The sequence below is a fragment of the Podarcis vaucheri genome (assembly GCF_965113315.1).
Source record: "Podarcis vaucheri genome assembly, chromosome: 2".
In the NCBI taxonomy this organism is placed as follows: Eukaryota; Metazoa; Chordata; class Lepidosauria; order Squamata; family Lacertidae; genus Podarcis; species Podarcis vaucheri.
In genome coordinates this window covers 127,804,307-127,827,294 of record NC_138760.1, presented here as the reverse complement: position 1 = coordinate 127,827,294, position 22,988 = coordinate 127,804,307, and the positions used below count along the sequence as shown (strand labels likewise).

Below are 22,988 nucleotides of genomic sequence, written 5' to 3'. Positions count from 1 at the left end.
TTTATTTATTTTTGTCTTGCCACTCAACGCTGACTGCAGCCACCGCCGTTTCCAAATCATTTGATCCGGCTAAGGCTTTTGGGGTTCCTTCGCTCGCACCCCGTAATATAACCTGAGCAACAGCACGAAACTCCTTTGCAAGGTCTGCCTCTCCAGAAGACCTCGCTGCAAATATTTATTTCATGTGCTGAGCAAGGGAAAGGGGTGAGAAGAAGGTGGGGGAAAGGGGTGATTTGTGCAGTCCGTTTCCTGGCCAACACCAAATTCTGGGGGTGACCCCGGCCAGGCTTGTTGCTTCATCTGTGCCTGGGAGGAGGAGAAGGAATCATCTGGCGGTGAGTTCCAGAGGCTATATATATATATATATATATAATTGTGTGTGTGTGTGTGTATACATATATATATATATATATATGTGTATACATATATATATTTGTGCAGGTTTTGGTGTCTTCGGGTGTCTTCCCGTGTAAGAGTCGGGGTGTCTGTGCGACGTTTCGACGAGGTCTCACTCGTCATCTTCAGGCTGGTGCTTTCGGCTTCTTGTTACTGGAACAGAGCAGAGTCTGGTGTTTGAGTTCCTATAAATACTGTTGAGGGGTGTGGTGTATAGCCTCCAACGTTCTGGGCAGAGAGGAAGTTCCTAGATTAGTGTGCCTTTTCTTCTTTTGTTCCTTAATTACTTGAGGGATATCTTGGGTGATTTCATGAGTGATATTCTGAATATCACTGGGTGGGTCATTAAGTGTAGATTAGTTGCTAAAGCTTTCGTGTCTTGACCTCTTGAGCTTGTGAAGAGTTTTTCTGAGAAGATGGCTGTGCTGCATTTAGTTGTGCTCTGGCTTGGCTTCGTGTATAGGGGCGAGCTGTGGTTTTGTGCCTTGTGCCAGCCAGATCTGTGTAGGGATTGCAGGGGGGTGCAGCATCCGGAGGTGCCACTATAGTTTGGCTACTGGATGGAGTCTGTAATATGTCTGTGGAGAGGGTCTGGGTTTGGGTCTGGTGTGGTTGATTGGTGACGGCGTTCTGTGTGCCTCTGGTTCTGGTGTCGGTTTTTGTGGGGAGGGCTAATTTCCAGATGTCTGGTAGGCGGGACGTGTCGTCACGCTTGTTCATGTTGTGAGGGTGTTTCTCTATCTCGATGGCTTCCATGATTATTCTCTTGTGGTGATGTTCCATGTTAAAGAGCAATTTGGAATCTGCAAAATTAATTTCGTGTCCTGTTTCTTTCATGTGTTGGAAAAGAGAGGAAGTTTTTTCTTCTTTTTTGACGGCATTCTTGTGTTCTGCGATACGTGCATTTATTCGTCTGTTTGTTTGTCCAATGTACGTGGCTGGGCAGACTTTGCAGGGTATTTCATAGACCCCTTGGTTTTCCAGCTGGATTTTGTCTTTTGGGTTTCTGAGGATATTGGCTATTTTTTGGTTGGTGCAGAAGGCTGTTTTGATATTGTGTTTATGGAGGATTTTGCTGATTTTGTCTGTAGTGCCCTTGATATAAGGAAGGAGGGCCATGCCATTGTTTTCTTCTGTGTCTTGGTTTTTGGGGGGTGTTTCTTTTTGGATTAGCTTCGTAACCCTGTTTTTCTGGTATCCATTGGCGATTAACACATTTGAGAGATTCTGTAACTCAGTTGTCAAGTGGTCTTTGTCAGCCAGGCGTTTGGTTCTGGAGATGAGAGTCTTGGCTACGGAGTTTATTTGTGCAGGGTGGTGGTGTGATTGTGCATGTAAGTAGCGGTTGGTGTGTGTTTTTTTCCGGTAGATAGTGTGTCCTAGGGAGCCATCAGGTTTTTTGTAGATTAGGACGTCAAGAAAGGGGAGTTGGTTGTTGTCTTCTATTTCCATAGTGAATTGTATTTTGGGGTGTAGGCTGTTGAGATGTGTGAGGAAGCTATCTAGTTTTTCTTTCCCGTGTGGCCAAATTACAAAGGTGTCGTCAACATATCTGAGCCAAAGTTTGGGTTTGTGTTCTGACTTGTCTAAAGCATTGGTTTCAAAGTGTTCCATGTACAAATTTGCGATGACCGGTGAGAGGGGTGATCCCATAGGTGCTCCTTCTATCTGTTTGTATCTTTGTCCATTGTGGATGAAGTACGTGTTGGTTAGGCAGTGGTTGGTCAGGTCCAGGATGTATTTGGGGGGGTTGTATTTGTTTTGAATGGCTGTCAAGGCTTCATTAATGGGCACTTGAGTGAAGAGAGATACAACATCGAAGCTCACAAGTAGGTCATCGGGATGTAGGTATTGTTTCTTTATTGTTTCTATGAACTGGAAGGAGTTAGTAACGTGTGAAGCGATGGATTCTGCATAGGGCTGAAGTTGCTTAGCGAGAAATTTAGCGAGATTTTGTAGAGGTGAGCCTATGGAGCTGACTATTGGTCTGAGTGGTGTTCCTTCTTTGTGTATCTTGGGGAGACCGTAGAGTTTGGGGCATCTGGATGATTTTTCTCTGGGGATGATTCTTAGCTGGATTTCTTCACTGATAGGAGAGGCTTTTATTTTGGATTTGGTGGTTTTTTCCAGATAGGTGGTGGGATCTGTTTTTATAGGTTGGTAGGTAGGGTCTTGGAGTAGATTTGATAGTTTTGCTTGGTAGTCCGATGTGTTCATCACAACAGTGGCGTTGCCTTTGTCTGCTGGGAGAATGATTATGTTGTTGTCTTTCCTCAGGTTGGTGAGTGCTTTCTGTTCTTCTTTGTGTAAATTGCTTCTGGGTGGTTTGCTGGAGCAGAGGATGTTGGTGACTTCAAGTCTGATTTTATTGGCTTCATCTGGGTCGATTTTGGTCAGGCTAGCTTCGACTCCGCATATGATGTTTTCCGTGGGGATGCGTCTCGGGGCGACTGCAAAGTTGAAACCTTTGGAGAGTACTTTGGTTTCAGTTGGGGTGAGGATCCTGTCTGATATGTTATGTACTGTTTGTTTCATGGGTTGTTGTGGAGGGTGGCTGGGCTTCTGGCGTTTCTCTAGTTTGTAGAGTTTGTTGGTGTGTCTGTCTGTCTTATGTGAGGTCTCAGTTTCAGCTCTCCAGACGGCTAGTTGTTTGCATTTGTCCCAGAGTGCAGGGTGGATTTTGTTACATAGTTTGAGGTGAAGAGTGAGCAGATCTTTGTTGGTTTGGTTTAGTAGGTATCTTTTCTTATGTATTTCGTTTCTGATTAGGGATAGTTCAGTTCGTTTCAGGATCCTTTCGGTAGCTGGGGTTTTAGAGTGGAATTTAAGTTGGAAGCATGTGGGAGTTAAGTTGTTGTCTCGGCAGTTGCGTAGGAACAGGAGATCACATAAGATGGTGGCTCTTCGGATTTCTAGTTTCTCGTAGGTTCTTGTCAGCTGGAAGGTTTCCTCCCCGTAGAGGTGAGATATTTGCTTTCGTAGATTTTCACGGGTACAGGAATGCAGGTTTTGGTGTCTTCGGGTGTCTTCCCGTGTAAGAGTCGGGGTGTCTGTGCGACGTTTCGACGAGGTCTCACTCGTCATCTTCAGGCTGGTGCTTTCGGCTTCTTGTTCACATAAGATGGTGGCTCTTCGGATTTCTAGTTTCTCGTAGGTTCTTGTCAGCTGGAAGGTTTCCTCCCCGTAGAGGTGAGATATTTGCTTTCGTAGATTTTCACGGGTACAGGAATGCAGGTTTTGGTGTCTTCGGGTGTCTTCCCGTGTAAGAGTCGGGGTGTCTGTGCGACGTTTCGACGAGGTCTCACTCGTCATCTTCAGGCTGGTGCTTTCGGCTTCTTGTTCACATAAGATGGTGGCTCTTCGGATTTCTAGTTTCTCGTAGGTTCTTGTCAGCTGGAAGGTTTCCTCCCCGTAGAGGTGAGATATTTGCTTTCGTAGATTTTCACGGGTACAGGAATGCAGGTTTTGGTGTCTTCGGGTGTCTTCCCGTGTAAGAGTCGGGGTGTCTGTGCGACGTTTCGACGAGGTCTCACTCGTCATCTTCAGGCTGGTGCTTTCGGCTTCTTGTTCACATAAGATGGTGGCTCTTCGGATTTCTAGTTTCTCGTAGGTTCTTGTCAGCTGGAAGGTTTCCTCCCCGTAGAGGTGAGATATTTGCTTTCGTAGATTTTCACGGGTACAGGAATGCAGGTTTTGGTGTCTTCGGGTGTCTTCCCGTGTAAGAGTCGGGGTGTCTGTGCGACGTTTCGACGAGGTCTCACTCGTCATCTTCAGGCTGGTGCTTTCGGCTTCTTGTTCACATAAGATGGTGGCTCTTCGGATTTCTAGTTTCTCGTAGGTTCTTGTCAGCTGGAAGGTTTCCTCCCCGTAGAGGTGAGATATTTGCTTTCGTAGATTTTCACGGGTACAGGAATGCAGGTTTTGGTGTCTTCGGGTGTCTTCCCGTGTAAGAGTCGGGGTGTCTGTGCGACGTTTCGACGAGGTCTCACTCGTCATCTTCAGGCTGGTGCTTTCGGCTTCTTGTTCACATAAGATGGTGGCTCTTCGGATTTCTAGTTTCTCGTAGGTTCTTGTCAGCTGGAAGGTTTCCTCCCCGTAGAGGTGAGATATTTGCTTTCGTAGATTTTCACGGGTACAGGAATGCAGGTTTTGGTGTCTTCGGGTGTCTTCCCGTGTAAGAGTCGGGGTGTCTGTGCGACGTTTCGACGAGGTCTCACTCGTCATCTTCAGGCTGGTGCTTTCGGCTTCTTGTTCACATAAGATGGTGGCTCTTCGGATTTCTAGTTTCTCGTAGGTTCTTGTCAGCTGGAAGGTTTCCTCCCCGTAGAGGTGAGATATTTGCTTTCGTAGATTTTCACGGGTACAGGAATGCAGGTTTTGGTGTCTTCGGGTGTCTTCCCGTGTAAGAGTCGGGGTGTCTGTGCGACGTTTCGACGAGGTCTCACTCGTCATCTTCAGGCTGGTGCTTTCGGCTTCTTGTTCACATAAGATGGTGGCTCTTCGGATTTCTAGTTTCTCGTAGGTTCTTGTCAGCTGGAAGGTTTCCTCCCCGTAGAGGTGAGATATTTGCTTTCGTAGATTTTCACGGGTACAGGAATGCAGGTTTTGGTGTCTTCGGGTGTCTTCCCGTGTAAGAGTCGGGGTGTCTGTGCGACGTTTCGACGAGGTCTCACTCGTCATCTTCAGGCTGGTGCTTTCGGCTTCTTGTTCACATAAGATGGTGGCTCTTCGGATTTCTAGTTTCTCGTAGGTTCTTGTCAGCTGGAAGGTTTCCTCCCCGTAGAGGTGAGATATTTGCTTTCGTAGATTTTCACGGGTACAGGAATGCAGGTTTTGGTGTCTTCGGGTGTCTTCCCGTGTAAGAGTCGGGGTGTCTGTGCGACGTTTCGACGAGGTCTCACTCGTCATCTTCAGGCTGGTGCTTTCGGCTTCTTGTTCACATAAGATGGTGGCTCTTCGGATTTCTAGTTTCTCGTAGGTTCTTGTCAGCTGGAAGGTTTCCTCCCCGTAGAGGTGAGATATTTGCTTTCGTAGATTTTCACGGGTACAGGAATGCAGGTTTTGGTGTCTTCGGGTGTCTTCCCGTGTAAGAGTCGGGGTGTCTGTGCGACGTTTCGACGAGGTCTCACTCGTCATCTTCAGGCTGGTGCTTTCGGCTTCTTGTTCACATAAGATGGTGGCTCTTCGGATTTCTAGTTTCTCGTAGGTTCTTGTCAGCTGGAAGGTTTCCTCCCCGTAGAGGTGAGATATTTGCTTTCGTAGATTTTCACGGGTACAGGAATGCAGGTTTTGGTGTCTTCGGGTGTCTTCCCGTGTAAGAGTCGGGGTGTCTGTGCGACGTTTCGACGAGGTCTCACTCGTCATCTTCAGGCTGGTGCTTTCGGCTTCTTGTTCACATAAGATGGTGGCTCTTCGGATTTCTAGTTTCTCGTAGGTTCTTGTCAGCTGGAAGGTTTCCTCCCCGTAGAGGTGAGATATTTGCTTTCGTAGATTTTCACGGGTACAGGAATGCAGGTTTTGGTGTCTTCGGGTGTCTTCCCGTGTAAGAGTCGGGGTGTCTGTGCGACGTTTCGACGAGGTCTCACTCGTCATCTTCAGGCTGGTGCTTTCGGCTTCTTGTTCACATAAGATGGTGGCTCTTCGGATTTCTAGTTTCTCGTAGGTTCTTGTCAGCTGGAAGGTTTCCTCCCCGTAGAGGTGAGATATTTGCTTTCGTAGATTTTCACGGGTACAGGAATGCAGGTTTTGGTGTCTTCGGGTGTCTTCCCGTGTAAGAGTCGGGGTGTCTGTGCGACGTTTCGACGAGGTCTCACTCGTCATCTTCAGGCTGGTGCTTTCGGCTTCTTGTTCACATAAGATGGTGGCTCTTCGGATTTCTAGTTTCTCGTAGGTTCTTGTCAGCTGGAAGGTTTCCTCCCCGTAGAGGTGAGATATTTGCTTTCGTAGATTTTCACGGGTACAGGAATGCAGGTTTTGGTGTCTTCGGGTGTCTTCCCGTGTAAGAGTCGGGGTGTCTGTGCGACGTTTCGACGAGGTCTCACTCGTCATCTTCAGGCTGGTGCTTTCGGCTTCTTGTTCACATAAGATGGTGGCTCTTCGGATTTCTAGTTTCTCGTAGGTTCTTGTCAGCTGGAAGGTTTCCTCCCCGTAGAGGTGAGATATTTGCTTTCGTAGATTTTCACGGGTACAGGAATGCAGGTTTTGGTGTCTTCGGGTGTCTTCCCGTGTAAGAGTCGGGGTGTCTGTGCGACGTTTCGACGAGGTCTCACTCGTCATCTTCAGGCTGGTGCTTTCGGCTTCTTGTTCACATAAGATGGTGGCTCTTCGGATTTCTAGTTTCTCGTAGGTTCTTGTCAGCTGGAAGGTTTCCTCCCCGTAGAGGTGAGATATTTGCTTTCGTAGATTTTCACGGGTACAGGAATGCAGGTTTTGGTGTCTTCGGGTGTCTTCCCGTGTAAGAGTCGGGGTGTCTGTGCGACGTTTCGACGAGGTCTCACTCGTCATCTTCAGGCTGGTGCTTTCGGCTTCTTGTTACTGGAACAGAGCTTGTCAGCTGGAAGGTTTATAATAAATATTCATAAATGTACCGACCAAGCACGTACATGTGGACCACATGTCTGGAGCAGAACAGGAAGACCTCCCTGAAACCATTTTGACTCTCAAACTGACCAGATGTTTTCTCTACAAGGAGGGAACCTTCCCATTGTCTCAGGAATTGGGAAATCACCGTCTCAAAGAAATGGCCAGACTACCAGGAAAGGCGATCAGATAAGGCGTTATCAGATAACCTGGCAAACAGGAAAAACAACAACATTCAAATTTCTGTTGTAGATCACCTTTTCTGTGATGTAGGTATGATGTTTCTGGCGGGTGGTCTGGAGCTCCAGGGCAGGGAATTTAAAATGTCTATATAAGGGCAGGCACACCTTCGTTCTGGGTCCTCCTTTCCTGCGTGTGAGGGGAGTACCCTGTTGCAACAGTTCAATAAAGATCCGGCTTACGAGCTGCTTTGCTTCTCAGTACTGTGGTACCTCGGGTTACATACGCTTCAGGTTACAGACTCCGCTAACCCAGAAATAGTACCTTGGGTTAAGAACTTCGCTTCAGGATGAGAGCAGAAATTGCGTGGCGGCAGCGTGGCGGCAGCAGGAGGTCCCATTAGCTAAAGTGGTGCTTCAGGTTAAGAAAAGTTTCAGGTTAAGTACGGACCTCCAGAACGAATTAAATACTTAACCCAAGGTACTACTGTATTCTCTGGTTGACCTCTGTTATTTTCTCCGACCGATGGAGAACCTACAAAGGACTCTTGGACACCCCATTAGGGAATAAGGGCAGATTTTTGTTTATTGCACCTGCTTTGCAGGGGGTTGGTCTGGATGACCCTTGGGGTTCCCTTTCAGCTCTACAAGCCTATGATTCTACGATGGGGCTTCCTACGTCCTTGCAGAGCCTACTTTACTGCAAGCTGTTTCTGGCCAAGGGAGGGGACAGCTCAGAAACCCAGTCAAGGGGATCCCCCCAAAATTTAGGCATCTGCAGTGCGCCCCCTTGGCTCCTGGCGCAGAGAGGGAGAGAGGCGTCAGCTTGGTGCGTTCGGCTTGCCAAGGGTTAAAAACAAGGGAGCTGGATTCCTAGAGAGGACGGGGAAATAAAGTGGGGGGGCGAAGTCCTCCAGAGCAAAAGCACCTCCCTCTGAATGCAAAGGGAGCTGGCGGCGGCTTTTGTGTCTGAAGTGCCGTAGGGATCTGGTGAGTCTTCTCGGCTTTCTTCCATAGCATGCATTGGGGAGAAAGGGGGTGTCCCAGGGCTGCAGGGGGAGCATGCATGGGGGGGGTGTTCAGCTAATGCTGGGGGGGCAGCCACCCGGCCACCACCCCCCCCAAATCAGGGAGCAGAAGTCCCCCCCTCCCTCTCTGCAAAGCCAGGGAGGGGGCGAGTTTGCAATAGGTCTGCAGCTCTAGTCTCCCTTTGCCACTTTGGGGAGGGGGTGGGTCTTTAAGGAGGGGGAACGGAATGCAAAGAAACCACATTTGGCAAAACAAAAAAATTCCTTCCAGTAGCACCTTAAAGACCAACTAAGTTAGTTCTTGGTATGAGCTTTCGTGTGCATGCACACTTCTTCAGATACACTGAAACAGAAGTTGCCAGATCCTTCTATATAGTGAGAAGGTGGGGAGGGGTATTACTCAGAAGGGTGGTGGGAATGGGTGATTGGCAGATAGCTGAGATGAGCCTGTTGACGACTCTTAATTTCCTGTAAAACCTATTGCAGTCGTTAAGAGTCGTCAACAGGCTCATCTCAGCTATCTGCCAATCTCCCATTCCCACCACCCTTCTGAGTAATACCCCTCCCCACCTTCTCACTATATAGAAGGATCTGGCAACTTCTGTTTCAGTGTATCTGAAGAAGTGTGCATGCACACGAAAGCTCATACCAAGAACTAACTTAGTTGGTCTTTAAGGTGCTACTGGAAGGATTTTTTTTATTTTGACTATGGCAGACCAACACGGCTACCTATCTGTAACTGAAACCACATTTGGGAATAAGTCGCATCGGTAGCAGAGGTCGTAGCCGGGCGGAAACATTTGGGCATAGAATACACGTTTTTTAAATAAAAAATGAATACCTGACCTATGGAGAGGAAAAGAAATAATGGCCGTTGGGAAATTGAGGAAAGAAAGCGCTTTCCCCTGCTGCGGTGCGTAGTCAGAACTGTGGAACTCGCGGCTGCAGGAGATGGGCAGCAACCGTGCTTCTGACCGGCAGTTGCTGGGTGGAGAAAATAATAATATCCTCCAACATTTCTCCTGTGAAAATAGGGATGCCCTATTTAGTGGGACGTGGGTAGCGCTGTGGGTTAAACCACAGAGCCTGGGGCTTGCGGATCAGAAGGTTGGCAGTTCGAATCCCCGCAATGGGGTGAGCTCCTGTTGCTTGGTCCCAGCTTCTGCCAACCTAGCAGTTTGAAAGCACGTCAAAGTGCAAGTAGATAAATAGGTACCGCTCCAGCGGGAAGGTAAACTGCGTTTCCGTGCGCTGCTCTGGTTCGCCAGAAGCGGCTTAGTCATGCTGGCCACATGACCTGGAAAACTGTCTGCGGACAAACATCAGCTCCCTCGGCCAATAAAGCGAGATGAGCGCCGCAACCCCAGAGTCAGTCACGACTGGACATAATGTCAGGGGTCCCTTTACCTTTATTCCTATTTTATTTTAACCCCATCAATTCCCAGGGTTCCCTGGCAAGAAGGGTTGATTGTTAAACCACTCTAGGGATGGCAGCCATGTAACTGGGATGCATGTGTGGATCTGGGTGGGTGTCTCCTAGCAACACACTGCATCCTTAAAATATGGTGCCCAGGATCCTTTGGAGGATGCCATGACTCTTTAAAATATATAGTGCAGACGAGGCCTGTATATTTGTTTTCTTAAGGTTTGTTTTCTTCCTCTCCTGCTGTAAAGTGTGTGTGGTTAGTTATGCAAAACCTCAAAGGGTGGGGGGAAGCCTGCAAATTCCGACAGGCTCCCGCACCCCACTTTCTTGAGGCTCTATGTGTGTATTATTGAGGCATTTCCCCCCACATTTGTGGCTTTATGTTATTGTTGTTGAGGTTGTTATTATTGCCATGGGTGTAGGCCTGAGGGGAGGGCAGCTGCCCCTCCCTATCAAGTAAATAAATAAAAACACTTAACTAATAGTAGAAAGCTTTTGACTGATTTTTCTGAACACTTGGGGTCAACAGAAAGTAATTTAAAACAACTATTGCCAAGACATTTCATTCCAAATCTGATAGGCAGATCCAGACAGAGAATGATGGCAGGTGGGTGTCCTGCCCCCTCCAACATTTACCGTAAATCCTGACTACGCCCATGATTATTGCTGTTGCTATTATTACGACATTTATTACCCAGGACAGGTTTAGAATTCAGTATATTTAAAAGAGTTGGAACAAATTAGAATCACGGGAATAGGGTGGGTCCAGAAAGCACATGGATCAGGTGTCAGAGGAGAAGGCGCCAGGCGTGTCCCTCTGGGGAAGGAACTCCCTAACCTAGGAACCGCCGCAAGGATGCCCTCTCTTGTACCACAACCACCTCAAACTCTTGAGGGTGGTGAAACTACAAAGAGGGGCCAGTGTGGTGTAGTGGTTAAGAGCGGTAGACTCGTAATCTGGTGAACCGGGTTTGCGTCTCCGCTCCTCCACCTGCAGCTGCTGGGTGACCTTGGGCCAGTCACACTTCTTTGAAGTCTCTCAGCCCCATTCACCCCACAGAGTGTTTGTTGTGGGGGAGGAAGGGAAAGGAGAATGTTAACCGCTTTGAGACTCCTTAGGGTAGTGATAAAGCAGGATATCAAGTCCAAACTCTTCTTCTTCTTCTTCTTCTTCTCTGCCAACCTGAACACCCAAGATGGTCTGTGGGAAGGAGGTGGGTCTTCAGATATTTGGGACCTAAGTGAGCGCCTTTAATAGGACACCTGAGCTTCAGGTGACAATGTTAGCTCCAGGAGTACCCTCAAGCATATATGGCTGGGGGTTAAATGATGTAACATCATCGTCATTATTATTATTATTAAACCACCCATCACCCTAATTTCCATGGGCAAGTTACAACATGAAAACGCTACTACTACTACTACTAATTATTATTATTATTACTACTACTACTATTTATTGAATTTATATACCGCCCTATACCCGGGGGTCTCAGGGCGGTTCACAAAATAAAATCAAGATCTAAAACAACAAAATACCAAATAAAAACAAAAACAACAATCCAATAGCCACCCCCAAAACAAAACATTTTAAAAGGGCATGGGGTGTAAATAGCGTCAACCAAAGGCCTGGTTGAAAAGGAACGCTTTTGCCTGGTGCCGAAAGGTGTATAATGAAAGCGCAAGGCGAACGTCCCTGGGGAGAGCATTCCACAGACTGGGAGCCACTGCAAAGAAGGCCCTGTTCTCACATTGCCGCCCTCTGAACCTCTTGAGGAGGGGGCACACGAAGGAGGGCCTCAGAAGATAGGTTCATATGGAAAGAGGTGGTCCTTGAGTTATTGCGGACCTGACCCGTTGTTTGTTGTTGTTGTGTTGTTGTCATTGTCGTCATTATTATTATTATGGCATCCATCTGACTGCATTGCCCCAGCCACACTGGACAGCTTCCAGTTTAAAACAACTGACAATCACAGAGTCTGGGCTGGTGCAGTCTAGCCCTGGTTCCTAGCAAGGTGCATCTATGCTTGCTCGGGGAACATTTTGCTTCTCCTGATAGTGTTTAAGTTTTACAACAGAATTGTGTATTTGCTCTGTAGGTTTGGTAGCACCTCAAATTAGGACAGACAGAACTTGGCATAAGACAAAGGGATTCCTTCAGATCCTTTGGAGGCTTCCTGAGAGCCCAGATGGATGAACAAGACTCAGCTGGCCCTGAAGCAGGAAGGGGCAATGCCATCCAAACTGGGAGCAGTGGGGGATTCTGGGAAAACTCTGTGCAGAAGATCCTAGGTGAGGAGGACACCCCCAGCTCAAATGCCCAGAGCCAGCAGTTCAGGCAGTTCTGCTACCAGGAGGCCGAGGGACCCCGAGACGTTTGCAGCCGACTCCACCACCTTTACCGCCAGTGGCTGAAGCCAGAAAGGCACACGAAAGCTCAGATGCTGGACCTGGTGATCTTGGAGCAGTTCTTGGCTATCCTTCCACCGGAGATGGAGAGCTGGGTGAGGGAATGTGGAGCGGAGACCAGTTCCCAGGCGGTGGCCCTGGCCGAAGGTTTCCTCCTGAGTCAGGCTGAGCAGCAGGTGAGAGGGACTTTCCTCTGGATGATCCCAAGGGGCTCAGAACATGAGGGAGAATCTCCCAAAATTCTCTACTAATTCCCCATCCCTTTTTTGAAAAGCATCCCGATACCCTTAAAGTTTTTACCTCTGCCGTTGTTTTTCTAATTCTTCTCCCCATTCTCTGTTTTGGATCTTTGTTGCTCTTACAGAAAAAGGATCTATTTGCAGAAATGGGCACTGGCTACTCTGAGGCGAAGAAGACTCAGTTGGAAACCAGAGAAAGGCCACTGGGTAAGGATGAATCCTTTTTTTCTCTCTCCGTTTGGTCACATCCTGTTGATTTTGAAACTAATCTGTGAGTCCTTTTCATAGCTGTCAACTTTTCCCTTTTCTTGCGAGGAATCCTATTCGGAATAAGGGAATTTCCCTTAAAAAAAAGGTAAACGTTGACAGCTATGGTCTTTTAATAATAATAATAATAATAATAAATTTTTATTTATATCCCGCCCTCCCCAACCGAAGCCGGGCTCAGGGCGGCTAACAACAATAAAACAGTATAAAAGTATAGCATAAACAACACTCTAAAATCATTCATTATAAAATTAATTTTACACTTGGGTCCAAAAGCCCAAGGGAGGAGAGATGTATTTTTACACAACTAAAGTATAAAATGGGTGTAAACATGCACATGCAGTCAGCAGGTGAGACCGTTTTGAAGGCCCACCTGTACTTAGAGATGCTCTGCTTAACCTCTAAGAGAATGGCTTCCCAAATTACCTTTGTCTCTCGCAGGTGACAGAATGATGCCAGCAAGACCTCCTCATCCATCATTTCATGGTGGCCGAGGGGAAGCAGCGGCTGTGGAACCAGGTCAGGTAAGAGAAAGGAGCATTGTGGGGAAAGAGGCTGAAGAGAGGTGCAGTTGGGTGCCTCTGGGCTCGAACGAATTTCTCTCCTCCTCTTTGGTTCTGTCAAAGCTGCCCTTAACAAAAGCTGGAAAAGCTATTCAATAAGGTTTATGTGCTAAGAATAAAAGCCGCCTCACCTTAACTAGCCTTCTGAATATCATTAGTATCATTTATCGGGACTTGGAGTTTTATTTATATATTCATCGTTTAATACTAAAATAGGCTTCTAAGTAGTTTGCAAACCACAGCAAACAGTGGCCAGGATTCACCTAACCACCCCATCAGTTGCACCATAGGACTTTCGCCATTTCCTTCCGCCGCCGCCCCCCCTTATGCCCCTTGAAGTTGGCTTTCGGGCATCCCCCCCCCAAAAAAGGCACTTGGAGAGAGTGGAGAGGGGATCCTTCCATCTTGCGAACTTGAATGCCCACGCAGACAGAATGATTTGGAAAGCAGACTGTTGAGTTCCACCCATTTATACAATGATTAATGCCCACCATTAAAATGCACAACAAAAAAATCTCATTAAAACATTAAAATAAGCACGCATAATTAAAATGTGCAGCAAAACAATTCCATTAAAACAACAAACTATATATATATATATATATATATATATATATATATATATATATATGCTTTCGTAGATTTTCACGGGTACAGGAATGCAGGTTTTGGTGTCTTCGGGTGTCTTCCCGTGTAAGAGTCGGGGTGTCTGTGCGACGTTTCGACGAGGTCTCACTCGTCATCTTCAGGCTGGTGTTTTCGGCTTCTAGTTACTGGAACAGAAGCCGAAAACACCAGCCTGAAGATGACGAGTGAGACCTCGTCGAAACGTCGCACAGACACCCCGACTCTTACACGGGAAGACACCCGAAGACACCAAAACCTGCATATATATATATATATATATATATATATATATGCTTTCGTAGATTTTCACGGGTACAGGAATGCAGGTTTTGGTGTCTTCGGGTGTCTTCCCGTGTAAGAGTCGGGGTGTCTGTGCGACGTTTCGACGAGGTCTCACTCGTCATCTTCAGGCTGGTGCTTTCGGCTTCTTGTTACTGGAACAGAGCAGAATCTGGTGTTTGAGTTCCTATAAATACTGTTGAGGGGTGTGGTGTATAGCCTCCAACGTTCTGGGCAGAGAGGAAGTTCCTAGATTAGTGTGCCTCTTCTTCTTTTGTTCCTTAATTACTTGAGGGATATCTTGAGTGATTTCATGAGTGATATTCTGGATACCACTGGGTGGGTCATTAAGTGAGGATTAGTTGCTAAAGCTTTTGTGTCTTGACCTCTTGAGCTTGTGAAGAGTTTTTCTGAGAAGATGGCTGTGCTGCATTTAGTTGTGCTCTGGCTTGGCTTCGTGTATAGGGGCGAGCTGTGGTTTTGTGCCTTGTGCCAGCCAGATCTGTGTAGGGATTGCAGGGGGGTGCAGCATCCGGAGGTGCCACTATAGTTTGGCTACTGGATGGAGTCTGTAATATGTCTGTGGAGAGGGTCTGGGTTTGGGTCTGGTGTAGTTGATTGGTGACGGCGTTCTGTGTGCCTCTGGTTCTGGTGTCGGTTTTTGTGGGGAGGGCTAATTTCCAGATGTCTGGCAGGCGGGACGTGTCGTCACGCTTGTTCATGTTGTGAGGGTGTTTCTCTATCTCGATGGCTTCCATGATTATTCTCTTGTGGTGATGTTCCATGTTAAAGAGCAATTTGGAATCTGCAAAATTAATTTCCTGTCCTGTTTCTTTCATGTGTTGGAAAAGAGAGGAAGTTTTTTCTTCTTTTTTGACGGCATTCTTGTGTTCTGCGATACGTGCATTTATTCGTCTGTTTGTTTGTCCAATGTACGTGGCTGGGCAGACTTTGCAGGGTATTTCATAGACCCCTTGGTTTTCCGGCTGGATTTTGTCTTTTGGGTTTCTGAGGATATTGGCTATTTTTTTTTTTTTAAGTAATTAAAATCAAGTAATTAAGGAACAAAAGAAGAAGAGGCACACTAATCTAGGAACTTCCTCTCTGCCCAGAACGTTGGAGGCTATACACCACACCCCTCAACAGTATTTATAGGAACTCAAACACCAGATTCTGCTCTGTTCCAGTAACAAGAAGCCGAAAGCACCAGCCTGAAGATGACGAGTGAGACCTCGTCGAAACGTCGCACAGACACCCCGACTCTTACACGGGAAGACACCCGAAGACACCAAAACCTGCATATATATATATATATATATATATATATATATATATATATATATAATTTGTTGTTTTAATAAAAATTTCTGTTTTACAATTTTAAATACTCATTTTTACATCCTTAAGCACATCAAAGAGCAAGTAGATAAACAGGTACCGCTCCGGCAGGAAGGTAAATGGCATTTCCGTGCACTGCTCTGGTTTCACCAGAAGCAGCTTAGTCATGCTGGCCACATGACCCAGAAAAATTGTCTGCAGACAAACGTCGGCTCCCTCGGCCAGTAAAGCAAGATGAGCACCACAACCCCAGAGTCATTCGTGACTGGACTTAACTGTCAGTGGTCCTTTACCTTTAAGATATCAATGACTTCCCTTGTAGTCTTTCCATGGTTCATATCACATATCATAAATCCCTGCATATTTTACAAAAACTATACCATTCGGTATTCCATTATTGCATCCATCAAAGCTTATTTACACTGTTGAATTTATCTTAATGCTGCCAGCGTTTTCAGGTGTAAACAATTATTTCCCATATATTCAATAAACGTTTTCCAATCTTCTCCAAACATATGTTCTTCTTGTCTTATTCTGTATGTTAAGTCTGCAAGCTGCGCATATTCTGTCAACAACAAACAGTTAACAGGCGGAAAACAACAGAGAAATGTGTAAATAATATTTATGCTGTCTAAGAGAAGAACATTTTTCTTTTTCTTTAGAGTCCAGTTTGCTTTGAAGAGGTAGCAGTTTATTTCACAGATGAGGAGTGGGCGTTGCTGGATGCTGACCAGAGAGCTCTGCATAACGAAGTCATGGAGGAAAACTGTGGGATCATGGCTTTTCTGAGTAAGGCTCCCTGTTGGATGATAATCTCTTTTTTGAAATTCAGTACCAATCTGTGATGATCCTCCAATATTTTGATGTAGCTCAACTGCACATCTTGGGTTCCTACACCCCAACAGATAACCTTAAATGGACAGTATCTGTTGTTTTGACTGTGAATAATCTTTCTCCAGTTTTGCCATTTTGAACAATGATCAGCCTGGTCTGAACTGCCCAGGCCTTTTTAAATGTAAGCTTCAGAGTTGTTAGGGGAGCTGGAAGTAGATTCTGTCAGGTTTATTGTTTTTTATTTTTGCTTCTGTCAGTTTCTGGTTGGCCAAAGAGACTACTGACATTGGAGATGGAGTGGATACCATGACTGGGCCAAACAGTATCCATCCTAGGTTTCTTGAATCTCAGGTTCCCATAAATATGTGGTGATTCAACAAAGGCAGTGAACCCTGTAGTAAGACCTCACATCGAACTTCCTTCTGTTCTTCTTCTATCACAAATGTTAATTAGCATTGTTCAATAATTTGGGGGCCTATTTCTTCCTGATGCTCTGATCCTTTTCTCTCTTTATTTACAGGTGGTGATAAATCGGAAATTAAGAACAAGGGAGACAACAACAAAATCCCTTATGAACGTTTGGAGTGTAGAGATGGCTTCAGTCAGAGGTTCCATTCCACTTCCCATCAAATAAATCCCACTGGGAAGAAATTATATCAATGCTCAGAATGTGGAAAGAGCTTCAGCCAGAGCTCAAATCTCACTTCCCATCAAAGAATCCATACAGGAGAGAAACCCTATCAGTGCTTGGAATGCGGAAAGAGCTTCAGTCGGAACTCGCACCTCACGTCCCATCAAAGAATCCACACCAAGGAGAAGCCATATTACTGCTTGGAATGTGGAAAGAGCTTCACTCGAAACTCAAATCTCACTTTACATGAAAGGATTCACAGAGGGGAGGAACCATTTAAATGCCTGGAGTGTGGAAATAGCTTCAATTCCAAGAGAAGTCTCACTTCCCATCAAAGAGTTCATAGTGGGAAGAAACCGTATCAGTGCTTAGAATGTGGAAAGTGCTTCACCTGGAAGGAAAGTCTTACTTCCCACCAAAGAATTCATACAGGGGAGAAACCATATCAATGCTTGGAATGTGGGAAGAGCTTTAATACAAGCACAAACTTCCGTCGACATCAGAGAATTCATAGTGGGGAGAAGCCATATCAATGCTTGGAATGTGGGAAATGCTTTAATACAAGCACAAACTTCCATAGTCATCAAAGTATTCACCGTGGGGAGAAACCATTTCAGTGTCAAGAGTGTGGGAAAAGTTTCAGTCGGAAGGAAAGTCTCACTTCCCACCAAAGAATCCATACTGGCGAGAAGCCGTATCAGTGCGTGGAATGCGGAAAGAGCTTCAGCCAGAGCTCCAATCTCACTTCCCATCAAAGAACTCACAGTGGGGAGAAACCATATCAATGGCTGTATACAAATTTATTTTTAGGAGATTTTATTTAGTACATGGGTGAGGATTGCAATAGGATCTCATCATTTGCCAGTGGAGCGAAAAAGTTGCTGCTGTTTCTCAAAACCACGAACTGCATTTTCAGTGCCCAGTATTACTTCATTTCAAATTATTAATTATTATTATTATTATTTATTTATATCCCTCCCTCCCCAGCCGAAGCCGGACTCAGAGTGGCTAACAACAGCTCTGTGAGGTACAAGTCATTGGCCAAGGGATTGAATACCTTCTTCACACCATGGAGATGTGAGGATAAAGGATGTCTGGAGAGAGGATAAAGAGAGATTCGGCAACACTGATGAGGTAGCCATCAACGCAGGGGTTTTCTTTGGCCCAGCAATTCATGTACTTCAAAAGCCTCCAAGTTGCGAATTTGTGATGCTCCTGATCGCCACCATCATCCTCAGCATCAGATTGTGGCTCCTCCTCATGTCTGCTGAACACACAGGACATCTGCCAGAAAAGCCACAAGTTTCAGGTTTTCCTCTGTGAGAAGGGAAAGGAAAGGACTCCCATTAGGAAGAAAGAGTCCTCTGTTCATCATACCTCAGAGGTGGTTGGGTGCAACAGCAAGCAACTACAGTTATCATCTGCACCTGTTATGATACATGGAAGAAGGCTTAGATTGAACCAAGATTCTGAATAACATGGCTCAACCCAGTGCCAGCATCTTACGCCTTATTCCATGCCACATGGACAGAGCACCAGATCTTCACCAGTGGGGCATTTTTGTCAGTGTCTCGCATATTTTCCTTGGGCAGCTGATACTGTTCTACTTCCTCCCTGGTGTTAACTGAGATTCAGTCAGTTATAACAGTCGGCATATTTTTGAAAACATGCTGAATGACCACGTCTCCAGTCAAGGCCTTGTGACCCTCTTCACCTGAGGCCTTGCACCCCACAGATTGTCGAGTCTCACATGACCAAGAAGGCTTGTTCTTCTTCCTCAAGATGTGTAACCTGCCTACCAATCTGTCACCTTTTGGACCTTCCCCCTCAGCTATTATTGAATGCAAATGTAACATAAAATGTACTATAAAATACGTTGATGTTGTAAATAGTGTTACGGTATACTGGGGTGTGATGCCCTCATGCGTCACCCCTCCCCCGGCTCCCAAGGATCCTGAGGAGAAAATGAGGTCTCCAGAGATTCCTGATGATCCCTGTTCGCAGAGCGAGTTGGAGTTCTTGTGATAGGATCAATTCTTCACTGAAATTCCTCTCTGCCTATTGATGTCAGGCAGGCAGTTTTGCTGTACTCTTTTCGGCGCCAGCTTAATGTATGTTTGTTCAGGCAAACCTTTCCAGGTGCATGGATGTTGATGTGTTTCAATCTTATATTCTTCATGTTAACATTTTTACGGTTTTAACTTTGCTGTTTAATTTAAATGTTTTTGATTGTTTTCAGCATTTTTTAATTGATAACTTTGACACTTCTGGTAAACCGCCTAAGAGGTTTTGTTACCATCCAGTGGGATATAAAGTTTTGTTACATATAAATAAATAAAACCCACCCACTCCAATGTGTGTATAGGGGAAAGGCTTAGAAACCTGTTTTGTTTTGTTTTTCTGAACACTTGCAATAGGGACTTCTTTTGCAACCAAAGTGTAAAAATAAATAAATACTGCTTTCTTTGGCTCTGTATGCCTGTTGCCTGCTGTAAGCATAGCAGCTCAATGCAACCTGTTATTTGGATCACAGCTGGATTTGGGAGTTGGCAGAAGCACTGAAGCATGCTGGAATCGCCCTCTCGCTTTGGCCCTTACTATAGTTTTTGAGATTAATTTAAAGACCAGACTTCCTGTCTCCCAAGATGAAATGAAGCAAGACTTGATAGCAATTAGCAGTACAGTGGTAACTTGGTTCTCAAACTTAATCCGTTATGGAAGTCCGTTCCAAAACCAAAGCGTTCCAAAACCAAGGGGCACTTTCCCATAGAAAGTAATGCAAAATGGATTAATCCATTCCAGACTGTTAAAAACAACCCCTAAAGCAGCAATTTAACATGAATTTTACTATCTAACAAGACCACTGATCCATAAAATGAAAGCAATAAACAATGTACTGCAGTCACACAATCAATCAGCAGCTGAACTGGGTTCCACACAGACACACACAAAAAAGAGCCGCAAAAACAAAAATGCAAAATAGAAAGCAAGACCTCAGCGTGTAACACTCAAATTGGAAGTGTTGCACTCAAATCGGAAGCGTTACACTCAAATTGTCAGGGTAACATTCCAAACAGAAGTGTGGCACTCAAAATGGAGCACATTCAAGTTCCAAAAAAAGTTTGCAAACCGGAACACTTACTTCTGGGTTGGCAGTGTTTGGGTTCCAAGTTATTTGAGTACCAAGGTGTTTGAGAACCAAGGTACCACTGTACAGCGGTGCCCCGCAAGACGAATGCCTCGCAAGACGGAAAACTCGCTAGACGAAAGAGTTTTCCGTTTTGGAGGTGCTTCGCAAAACGAATCTCCTATGGGCTTGCTTCGTAAGACGACAATGTCTTGCGAGTTCCTGCTGGTTTTTTTTTTCTTCCCCCCCCCCCTTTTTCTAAGCCGCTTATCAGCTGATCCGATCAGCAGATAAGCCGCTAATAGCGCTAAGCCGCTTATCAGCTGATCCGATCAGCAGATAAGCCGCTAAAAGCCACTAATAGCGCTAAGCCGCTTATCAGCTGATCCGATCAGCAGATAAGCCGCTAATAGCGCTAAGCCACTTATCAGCTGATCTGATCAGCAGATAAGACTCTTAAAGCTGCTAATCCGCTAATCCTTCAATGGGCTTGCTTCGCAAGACGAAAAAAACACTAGACGAAGAGAATCACAGAACAGATTCTTTTCGTCTTGCGAGGCACCACTGTACAGAGATTGACCAAGTGACGGCCCCTTATCCAAAAACTTAACTTGCCCTCATTTTCTGTAATTATTTCTGTTTTGCTTAATACCTAGTGTTTGTTGGGAGTGTTGGGCTGATGGGGACCTATCTGCAGAGGTTTACTGCCCACTGTTACCATGGATTTGAATGATATTGTTTATACATGCTTTAGCCCCACTGAAATCCATGAGACTAAAAGCAGTCCTGTGACAACTTAAAACAGTAAGAAATTGATTCAAGCAGAAACTCTTGTGGGCTACAACCCCCTTCATCAGATGCATGAAATGCTATCCTCAGTTATGTGTATCCCCATGCTCTGAGGGGTTGTAAATGGTGAGATGAGGGAATGAAATACCAGAAGGTATTTCATACCTTTACATAATGGTGATAATTATGTTCCTGACAGAGTCTATTCGTGCATACACAATGCAGTTGTCGATAATGGATATCCCCGCACCAGAATGTCAGGTTTAACTTGTCCCATTGCTGATGGTGAGCATATTCCTCAAAACCATCACATGAAATAAAAATAACATATCCTAGATCTTCATGAAGCAATAATTCAAAAGGTGTGGTAACGTGGCTGGTGTTGTCTTCTTCCAATTAGGAGCCTTCTAATTAGGGACGCAGGTGGCACTGTGGGTTAAACCACAGAGTCTAGGGCTTGCTGATCAGAAGGTCGGTGGTTCAAATCCCCGTGACGGGGTGAGCTCCCGTTGCTCGGTCCCTGCTCCTGCCAACCTAGCAGCACAAAAGCACGTCAAAGTGCAAGTAGATAAATAGGTACCACTCCGGCGGGAAGGTAAACAGCGTTTCGGTGCTGCTCAGGTTCGCCAGAAGCTGCTTAGTCATGCTGGCCACATGACCTGGAAGCTGTACGCTGGCTTCCTCGGCCAATAAAGTGAGATGAGTACCGCAACCCCAGAGTCAGCCACAACTGGACCTAATGGTCAGGGGTCCCTTTGCCATTATTCATTGTATTGAATTATAGATTTCAACAGAAGTAGCTCATAAAGTTCAACAAAACAAGTAGAAGACCCAGTGGATCAGTTTATTCTTTAATAAGTTTATTCCTTTCACAGAGGAATATTAGCCTTGTTTCGCCGTTCTAGGCTTCATCAGTAGTACAAACTACTATGCTATAAGATCCACTGTCCTGTGATATCGTATATGAGTTTGTACAACTGGTGAAGCCTAGGATGGCGAAACAAGGCTAATATTCCAGAAATCCTTGTCTGAGACTCTGTGAAAGGATTCTGTGCAACTGCAACCACCTTTCATGTGGATTCTTGGACTCTATGAACCAACAGGTGGAATAGACACTTTCACATATATGGACCTTATGCATAAACTGATTAGAGAATGAACTGATCCACTGGGTCTTCTACTTGTTTCGTTGAACTTTATGAGCTACTTCTGTTGAAATCTACAATTCAATACAGTGGTACCTTGGGTTAAGTACTTAATTCATTCCAGAGGTCCGTTCTTAACCTGAAACTGTTCTTAACCCGAAGCACCACTTTAGCTAATGGGGCCTTCTGCTGCCGCCGCACGATTTCTGTTCTCATCCTGAAGCAAAGTTCTCAACCCGAGGTAATATTTCTGGGTTAGCAAAGACTGTAACCTGAAGCGTATGTATTTTTTTAAAAAAATAATATTTTATTAATATTTCACAAACAATAAAAACAAAATCCAACATTTAAACGTTTAAGCATTTAACCTACAAAACAAGACAAATAAAAATACACAGTAAAAAGATAGTTGATAGAGGAAAAAGAGAGGAAAAAAGATAGAGAAATAAAAGATAGAAACAAAGAGAAAGACCAAGAATCAGAGCTAGAAATGAATTAATATTTTCAAATCTTATATTTTCTTCACTAGTTTCTTGACCTCCTCACACCTCCCATTTTGTGTTCCAGTTCAAATATTAAATTCAGCAAATCCTTACCCTCTAGCATTTATCCTTACTCCATATATTAACCTATTATTATAAATATCCATTTCCAATAATCAATCCCTAGTTACATTTTCTTAAGCATCTCTTTACCAGTACCACTTATTTTCAATCAAACGTCATTTCAACATTCCTTAATTTTACAGTGCTTCTGTAGATAGTCTTTAAACTTCTTCCAATCTTCCTCCACCGACTCTTCTCCCTGGTCACGGATTCTGCCAGTCATCTCTGCCAGTTCCATGTAGTCCATAACCTTCATCTGGGTAACCTGAAGCGTATGTAACCCGAGGTACCACTGTACAATGAATAGTATACATTATTTTTTCAAACGTACAGCCGGTTACGTCTTGTGAACTACAGTTCCCAGCACCCTTCGCAAACTATGATTCCCAGGGGCTGAAATGCGCTGGGCATTGCAAGAAGGGGGCAGGTGGTTGGATCTGCTGCTTGGATCTGATTAAGCGGAGGCTCCCAGGAATGGAACCCGGGGACCAATAGGCGCCCTGTGACCAGCGACGTGGCTTCCTAGA

General features: G+C 45.3%; 1 protein-coding gene across 3 annotated transcripts; it reads left to right on the top strand.

Moving 5' to 3' along the window:
* The first annotated feature begins 11 nt into the window (after nt 1-11).
* On the top strand, nt 12-19,452 carry LOC309527362 (uncharacterized protein). Of its 3 annotated transcripts, none has more exons than XM_082214149.1 (6): nt 12-335; nt 11,708-12,193; nt 12,382-12,463; nt 12,965-13,047; nt 15,993-16,119; nt 16,685-19,450. In XM_082214149.1, the coding sequence occupies exons 2-6, from the start codon at nt 11,798-11,800 to the stop codon at nt 17,617-17,619; spliced, it is 1,623 nt and encodes a 540-aa protein (XP_082070275.1). In that variant the 5' UTR covers nt 12-335; nt 11,708-11,797; the 3' UTR covers nt 17,620-19,450. The 3 variants fall into 3 exon arrangements, with proteins under 3 accessions (XP_082070275.1, XP_082070276.1, XP_082070274.1); XM_082214150.1 differs by lacking the exon at nt 12-335 and adding an exon at nt 8,040-8,144 and having other exon boundaries at nt 12,382-12,460; nt 12,962-13,047; nt 16,685-19,452; XM_082214148.1 differs by lacking the exon at nt 12-335 and adding an exon at nt 8,040-8,144 and having other exon boundaries at nt 16,685-19,449.
* The last annotated feature ends 3,536 nt before the right edge of the window (nt 19,453-22,988 follow it).